Source organism: Oncorhynchus kisutch, linkage group LG19 (genome assembly GCF_002021735.2).
Source record: "Oncorhynchus kisutch isolate 150728-3 linkage group LG19, Okis_V2, whole genome shotgun sequence".
Taxonomy (NCBI): domain Eukaryota; kingdom Metazoa; phylum Chordata; class Actinopteri; order Salmoniformes; family Salmonidae; genus Oncorhynchus; species Oncorhynchus kisutch.
This window is the reverse complement of record NC_034192.2, coordinates 6,005,300-6,013,723: the sequence shown is the minus strand read 5'-3', so window position 1 is coordinate 6,013,723 and position 8,424 is coordinate 6,005,300. Positions and strand designations below refer to the sequence as shown.

At 43.3% G+C, this 8,424-nt stretch overlaps 1 protein-coding gene across 1 annotated transcript in view; it reads right to left on the bottom strand.

The window, feature by feature from the left end:
* Positions 1 to 237: 237 nt before the first annotated feature.
* LOC109910308 (nuclear receptor-interacting protein 2) overlaps positions 238 to 8,424 on the bottom strand; it is a 28,308-nt gene continuing 20,121 nt past the window's right edge. Inside the window, exons 3-6 of the mRNA XM_020509460.2 lie at positions 5,823 to 5,905; positions 5,451 to 5,566; positions 4,095 to 4,147; positions 238 to 2,754 (exon numbers count right to left, since the gene is read on the bottom strand). Of these exons, the coding sequence (XP_020365049.1) occupies positions 2,635 to 2,754; positions 4,095 to 4,147; positions 5,451 to 5,566; positions 5,823 to 5,905 (372 nt within the window). The 3' untranslated portion in view covers positions 238 to 2,634. The remainder of the gene's footprint in view (positions 2,755 to 4,094; positions 4,148 to 5,450; positions 5,567 to 5,822; positions 5,906 to 8,424) is intronic.

Here is an 8,424-nt window from a genome sequence, read left to right as displayed (position 1 = left end):
AAATGGCAGCACAGTGACTCATGTTTTAGTTAGCGCTGCATATCCTCAGTTGATCAGGTGGTGGATATTAGTGATACTGCTTGTGGTTTGATGTGTTTTGAGCAGAGAAATGGTTGTACTGTTAGCTTAGTCTTATTTTTGTGTCATATCAGGCATTCGTCAAGATGTGACTGGCACATCTTAGTCTTGGCATAGTAAATGTGTGCAAATTAGTCCTATAAAAAACTGCAAGCATAATAGCTAGCCAGAATACATATTTTAATAGGCAGAGAAAATACTGTTCAGAAAAAACACAAAAAATAAATGTATTTCATACATCGATTACCATCGCACAGCATATTAAGAAGTACATGAGTACGAAACATTAGCAATCTATTAGTGGGTGACCTCCAAAGAAAGAGCTAGAGGTCAGATGGATATTGTTACACAGTCGAGAGCATGGCACTGTCCAGGGCTCTTCTTCACAAAAAGTCTGAGTAGAAGTGCTGACCTAGGATCAGGTCCATGTAATCTTATCCATTATGCTCTGAAAGGCATGACTGTTCCGATATCAGCACCTACCCAGGGTAGTCACTAGTTACCACAGCCACAAAGTCTTAAACCCAGCCTATTTCTACGTCTCTTCCAAAAATCTGATTTTAAACCTAACCGTAACCACACTGCAAAACTTATGCCTAACCTTGAATTAAGACCAACAAGCTCATTTTTGTTTTCATGTATTTTTTTTTTTTGATATATAGCCACTTTTGACTTTGTGGCTGTGCTATCTAGTGGAAACCCCACACTCAGAGACTCTTTGAATACAGGTCCAGATGGTAAAAGCAGAGTATGAAGACCTTTCTGAGTGCGTCTGAAGCGCTTCTCGATTGTCCAAACAATGCGAATGGATCAAGGCAGTGTGTAATTCATGTTAATGGGAAGATTATAGTGTGGCCTTTTGGCTCTCTCACATGCCTGATTCACACCATAGGGTCAAACTGAACTAAGCCGAGCTGTACAGTACTGGGTTGGCCTCGTTACGACTCCACCATAGTAGCTGGAACCGTGCTGCAAAGGATAATGAGAAAATACAATATTCAAGCCAGCACAGTACGTTTCGGCCCTGTAGTCGACCCTGTAGTGTGAAACTGTCAGTCAGGCAACAAGCAGGGGCCTGATGATGATTCTGTGCCGCTGCGCCGGTCCTAGTAAAATACCAAATCAGCAAACAAGGCTTGTCAAAGTGAATAACGTACGTCAGCAAAAGTGGAACGAACGAGAAGAGGAAAAATGTACCAAGCAGATTTGTTTCCCGAACTTCAAAAATTAAGAGGGAGAGAGAGAATATGCTTAAACAAACATCTATGAGGGCCTTGACCCAGAGAGCAGCCTCAGAGCAGAGTGATTAATGTCCCCTGAAGAAGACGAGGGAAGGAAGGCAGCTGGGGTCGGCTCCGTCTTGCCAACTCCCTCTGACCGGAGCTGGGAGGAGGAGGAGGAGCTGGGAGGAGGAGGAGGAGTAAATAGAACTCACACTCTCACAGGAACACTAACATCCAGACTTTGACAAAAAAATAATGCGGAATTATGGACTGTTTGGATATTTTTGTTGTGCTGTCCGTCTGACACACACAACTAGCTCTAGGACTCTTGACATTTAAGTGGAATTATTGAGAATTAGTTTTGATGGGGGTCATTGTGACATTCTTAGGAGCACTCTTCATTTGGGAAAATAGATGAGAGAGAGAGAGTCTTCACTTGGCTGAAGGCAGTTAGTTCAGGAATAGCAGTAGTCTCCTCACATCTCTTCCAGAATTCCCTGTCTGTCCTGACTCTCAATTAGATTTTTTTAACAGGCAGATTCAAAGGTTTCATAAGACCTGTTTTTTGTTTCTCTTGACCACGTGTGAGAGGACATCTAGAAGACTATCTCTCTGTAAAGGGATGTGAGGGAGATATCATTTTTTCCCTCAAGGCTGAACTGATTTTGATTTTAAACAGTTTTGGCATTTAATTGATGATCAACGTAAATGATTTCATACTTCCAAATCACAATATGTTCATTTTCAAAGGATAATTATCGTCTGACTCCTCAGTATGTTTCAGTACACTCTTAGAAAAAAAGGTGCTATCTAGAACCTAAAAGTGTTCTTCGGCTGTCCCCATAGGATAACTTTTTGAAGAACCCTTTTTGGTTCCAGGTAGAACCCTTTTGAGATCAATGTAGAACTCTTTACAAAGAGGATTCTACATGGAACCAGAAGGGGTTCTCCTATGGGGACAGCCAAAGAAAGCTTTTGGATTCCTTTTTTTCCAAGAGTGTATTGAACAATGATGCACTGTCTGGCAGATAAAAAAAACACCTTGATTAAGTACATAATTATGAATATTGTTACATAGAATCGTCCCAATCCTTGAGCTCCATCCACTCCATAATCTAGGCTAATTCAATACAGCAGTAACATCATGGTAATGTCTTAATTCCACAGAAACAAACACAATGGTGTAAACTGAAGAGAATTGGGGTGCTCAACCATGCTGCTGGCAGTGCGAAACACTGGTTGGACAGTCCAGACCCAGACTGCATCATGTTTTTACAGCGCCAGCCAATCAGAGGAGGGTGTGGGACGGCTGGGAGGTTGTGACCCGCCAGGGTCACATGTTCTCATTGCTGTCTTGGTGATGGCACTGGCTGACCAATGGCGGCTCCAGGAAAGGCAGCTCCTCCCCTGAGCCCTGGAGCTTTAGGACTCTACTGCTCAGGTCCACACAGCACTAGAGATAAAGGATGGATATGGGAGACGTCAGATGGGTGACCGTGACTGACCATAGGGTCAAAACGTGGTTTAACATCAACTCTACCACAGATAGAGTGCAGTGCCATCCAACCAAGTGCCATTTTAGACAACAGAAGGTTAATAATGTTATGTAAACCAATATCCTCGGAAAAGTCGCCGCTGCTGCTCCAAATAGCAGTTAAATCTGTCTGCACATGGTGACATTAAAGGGAGACACTGTACTCTTTTCAGTTCTGTGCTTTTCCATCCAAATGGTTCTTGAGGGGCTCCATGCAATGTTGCACAACGTTGAGTATGCCCCAGTGCGCATGCATATGTGATCACAATTCACACAATGGCTGTGAGATGCACCTGAGTCTAGCTCTCTGCTTTCCATTGGGCCTGACAGACCCCACTGAGCTCTGTGTTTTACTTCCAGGTCACCAGAATGGCCCAGGGACTAAACTGAACATTTTGTCTCCGTTCTAACAATTGTCTATAACTGTAACTACAGGCTTCCTCCATCTGAATGTATGAGTATCTTTCCTTGCAGGCATACGTGATCATTAAATTAGGATTCACCCTTTTTTCCAAGCCACTGATCTATTTAAGGAATATTTTGAAAACTTTTCAGCTATGATTTAAATTGAGTTAAATTGAGTTCCCATCTTGAGTTTTGCCGAGGGAGATGAATACTGAGACTAGGTGCACTTGGAAGGAGAATTGGCTCCGGTATCGTGGATCCTCCGGGGGTCCTTTTGCGTAATCGGAGATCTGGTTTCCAGTGTACTCTTAAAGTCTAATTAATTTGATTCTCTGTGAGAAATGGTCGCAATTAGTCTCACCCCTAATTCTACTTTCCCTCTCAGACCCTCTAAGACAGAATTCTGTTTGTGTTTTCCTCTCCTGTTCTGTTTGTTGATTGTCACGTTATGTTGTCATTTCCTGGTATATCCTGGGGAAATGGCAGCATTTTAAACCTCAGTGAGATGTGCTGATCTGAATTCTGTCTTATCTGTCTGCTTTCACCTGCAGTCCTCACCAGGCAACGCCAGCAGACAGCCGTAACCCTCAGATAACATAACACAAACCTGTTTGTCTCCATCTCTGTTTTAACCTGATATTACTTGATGTGTTCTGATAGGAACCGGCATCTTCAATGTGTTACTAAGGTCTCTGCATAATCTAATTGCTACATTCAATGTCTGCCTCCCTTTTTCCTATGATTATTTTTAGCAGTAATTTTCATTAGCTGTGAAGTTCAAGTTGGGGGAGATTTAGGGAGGATGGCAGATCAAACACAGCATTTACATATTTGCGACACTAATGAGGACTTACTTTGATTTCCTGCAGAGTCTGAAGACCCAGGCACAGCTCAAACACCTCATCCTCTGTGGAGAGATGGAGAGGAGAGAGAAGGAGAGACAAAGAGAGGAAGAGAGAGATAAAGAGGAGGGAGAAGGAGAGACAAAGAGGAGAGACAAAGAGAGGAAGAGAGAGATAAAGAGGAGAGACAAAGAGAGGAAGAGAGAGATAAAGAGGACAGAGAAGGAGAGACAAAGAGAGGAAGAGAGAGATAAAGAGGAGAGAGAAGGAGAGACGAAGAGATGAAGAGAGAGATAAAGAGGAGGGAGAAGGAGAGACAAAGAGAGGAAGAGAGATAAAGAGGAGAGACAAAGAGAGGAAGAGAGAGATAAAGAGGAGAGACAAAGAGAGGAAGAGAGAGATAAAGAGGAGAGAGAAGGAGAGACAAAGAGAGGAAGAGAGAGATAAAGAGGAGAGAGAGAGCAGAATAAGAAACAGTGAATTTCTAACCTGCCGTGTCTCCTGCTGACTGATTAATTAACACTGTATAAATGAGCTCAAAACTAACAGGAATCATCAGCACTTCTCAATTCTCCCATCTGCGTCGTGTGCTTGTGTGTGTGTGTGTGTGTGCATATGTGTGTGTGTGCGCGTGCATGCTCTGTGTGTGTGTTCAACCATTAAGATATTAATCTCTCCCTGCTTGCTCAGTGTTATTTGTCTTTGTGATTTGACCCTGGCTGCTGAATAGGAAAGGTCAGGAGCAGATGCTGCACACTGAGTACACACTCACACTCTCTCACACACATACTCACACTCTCTCACAGACACACACGCTGTCACACACATTGGCTGCCAAGCGCATCTCCAACACCTTTTAAGACAGCTGACTTTTTAGAGCAAAGCATTCAGGAATAACACAGCCAGTAAGCAAATCTATTACCGTCTGTTAATGATCAGTACCTAGATGCAACACAGTGCTGGGTCTAGGCACTGATTCGTTGGGGGGGTTTTACCAGGGGGTTTTGTATTGACATTGGTAAAGGGAAGTAATCTTGATGGTGTGGAAAATGACTTGTGGTCATTGTGAGATAGCACCCAGACGGTTTGTATTGATCCATGTCAGGAACATTACTGTTTAACCCCAGCGATTTATGTAATCAAGTGTACTTGTCCAATCCATAGTATTATTCAATTCAATTTTGTTTGTCACAGTCTGTATGTTTACGGAGAAAGAAAAACAAAAGTGTTTCATTGACACTATCATAACACCTGTATTCCTACCCTGTATGAGTGGACTCTCTCTTGCTTCATTGACAGTCAATACAACTGGCTGCAATGCTGCTTTAAATGTTTATGTGATGTAATATGTGGTCTCCCCTTCCTTACCGGTGACGTGGGCAGAGCACTGGACACTCTGTCTGCCCAGCTGCAGCTGTAGGCCCCTCACAGAGCCCTGGCCCTCTGTCTGCTCACAGGGTGGACCTTCCTGGGTGGGAACCAATCTGGCAACACACAACACGGCCATGGTAGAGGTTATTAGGACGCTACTTTGTTCTGTCTCTCACAGGCCAGTTTGTTGATGCTGATGCAGTCTGATGTTGGTTGTGGTTGTGTGAGTGCCTGTGGAACTCAAATGTGTGTGTTGGCACTCTGTACTTCGGTGCTGGTTGGCAAACCTGGACCCAGGAGTGTTATGTGATGGGTGTGGTAGAGGTCGACGGAGAAAGAGAGATAGCGAGGGAGAATATGGCCTCTCACCCAAGCCTCCTGCAGCAGGAGCTGGAGATGCGGTTGTGTTGACTCCCGGTGTTGATGGAAGCCTTCACCTCAGTGTCACAGCACTGTGGAAATACAACATAACAACTACAGTGTTATCTGACAGTGTACGTGTATAGTCAACACACTTATACTCGCACAAAGGAGAGAACATCAGACAGGAACGCGTATATTTGTCCTGCGGCTTTAGTGAAATAGATCTGTTTGATTACAAAAGGCTTTTCATCAAATGGGTCCCAACAGCTCTGCTACGCCTGCCAAGTGCCTGCCTGTAAAACTGCCAAACTACGATATAAAGTCTGAATTAAAGGCTTACCGACTCTATAGAGTTTTGGTCATATTTGTGCTAGTAGTCCATTATTAAGCCACATTTCCCAACCAATTACAAGTAGTGTTTAAGACTAGGCGTTTTCTAGGTTTGGTATAGTTGTTTATATGCAATCACATTTGTATTGATCCTCTGTCTGAGTCAGAGACTATTAGACCATGAAGCCTGTGCTGATGATGCAGGACTATTCTGCCTCATGGTTAGAGATAATACCAAACCAACCATGACTGTTTTAGAAAAACACACCTATGAAATTAGTCTCACTCCAGTGGATGTGTTGACTATTAGTTCAACCATTAGAGCACGTGACTGTGCTTGTTTTGTGAAAAAGATGATGATCCCATGTTATCTGAGGCCTCTCCATGCTTTTATCATCCTGAATGCATTACTAGACAGCGGAATATTAGCCCAATCAGCAGAGCCTGCGGAATATTCTTCAAAATAGTGCTCGTCCAAAACCATTATGCTCAAGGGCAACATCTTCTGTACAAGAGCAACATGATGTTGTCTTCTGAGCCAGAACCATAGAACAGTAAACAACACTTCTGAAGTGAGGATCAGCAGTGCTGTCTTCTCCTGGGTACCTAAAGCATCCTATCTGTCTCATTTCCTGTCATCCAGCCTGTGTGTGTGCGTGTGTGTGTTCAGCCAGGGTGGTGGTCCTTTATCCTCCTCCACATCTCCCAGTGGTTCTGCCGTAGAGCACTTCATGTCACAATGCAGTGATTCACGGTAAAGGGGAAGCAGACATTGCGGCAGATTCTAATGACTGCAGGTAGCCTAGTGGTTAAGAGCAATGGCCCAGTAACAGAAAGAGAGCTGGTTCGAATCCCCGAGCCGACTAGGTGACAAATCTGTCGATGTGTCCTTGAGCAAGGTACTTAAACCTAATTTCTCCTGTAAGTTGCTCTGGATGAGAGTGTCTGCTAAATGACTCAAATATAAATGTCAAATGTTCTATAATGAAGTTTCTGTTGTAAATCTTAAGGCTCTTATTAGAATATGACAAATCACACTTCTTCGAGTGGAAGGGAGAACAGGCAATGCTGGTGAAAACACGCAACTATGGAGGGAGGATTTAAAACATGTTCACACTTCACAGCATATGGTGGATCCGCAAGAGTGAGAACGGAACAAGATGTCACACCCGCCCCCTCTCGATGGAGAGGGAAAGACAACCGAGTGGACACATAATGATATGCTTCCATGAACACGAGTTAACACAACCCAGTGACATAACCTCTGTGTCCTTGCTAGGTCAGAAGTACTACCTTGTGGTTTCTGAGCCATTGTACCTCATCTCAAGCCTTCTCTAACATCCACCATGTTTTGAATGAATGGTTTGATAGGTGGATGGATGAATAAAGGTTGGATGGGTGGATAAAGGTTGGATGGATGAATAAAAGTTGGATGGATGAATAAAGGTTGGATGGGTGGATAAAGGTTGGATGGGTGGATAAAGGTTGGATGGATGAATAAAGGTTGGATGGATGAATAAAGGTTGGATGGATGAATAAAGGTTGGATGGGTGGATAAAAGTTGGATGGGTGGATAAAGGTTGGATGGGTGGATAAAGGTTGGATGGGTGGATAAAGGTTGGATGGGTGGATAAAGGTTGGATGGATGAATAAAGGTTGGATGGATGAATAAAGGTTGGATGGGTGGATAAAAGTTGGATGGATGAATAAAGGTTGGATGGGTGGATAAAGGTTGGATGGGTGGATAAAGGTTGGATGGGTGGATAAAGGTTGGATGGATGAATAAAGGTTGGATGGATGAATAAAGGTTGGATGGATGAATAAAGGTTGGATGGGTGGATAAAGGTTGGATGGATGAATAAAGGTTGGATGGATGAATAAAGGTTGGATGGATGAATAAAGGTTGGATGGATGAATAAAGGTTGGATGGGTGGATAAAAGTTGGATGGATGAATAAAGGTTGGATGGGTGGATAAAGGTTGGATGGGTGGATAAAGGTTGGATGGGTGGATGGGTGGATAAAGGTTGGATGGATGAATAAAGGTTGGATGGATGAATAAAGGTTGGATGGGTGGATAAAAGTTGGATGGATGAATAAAGGTTGGATGGGTGGATAAAGGTTGGATGGATGAATAAAGGTTGGATGGGTGGATAAAGGTTGGATGGGTGGATAAAGGTTGGATGGATGAATAAAGGTTGGATGGATGAATAAAGGTTGGATAAAAGTTGGATGGGTGGATAAATGAATCATAGATGTATGGATGGATAAAACATCCTG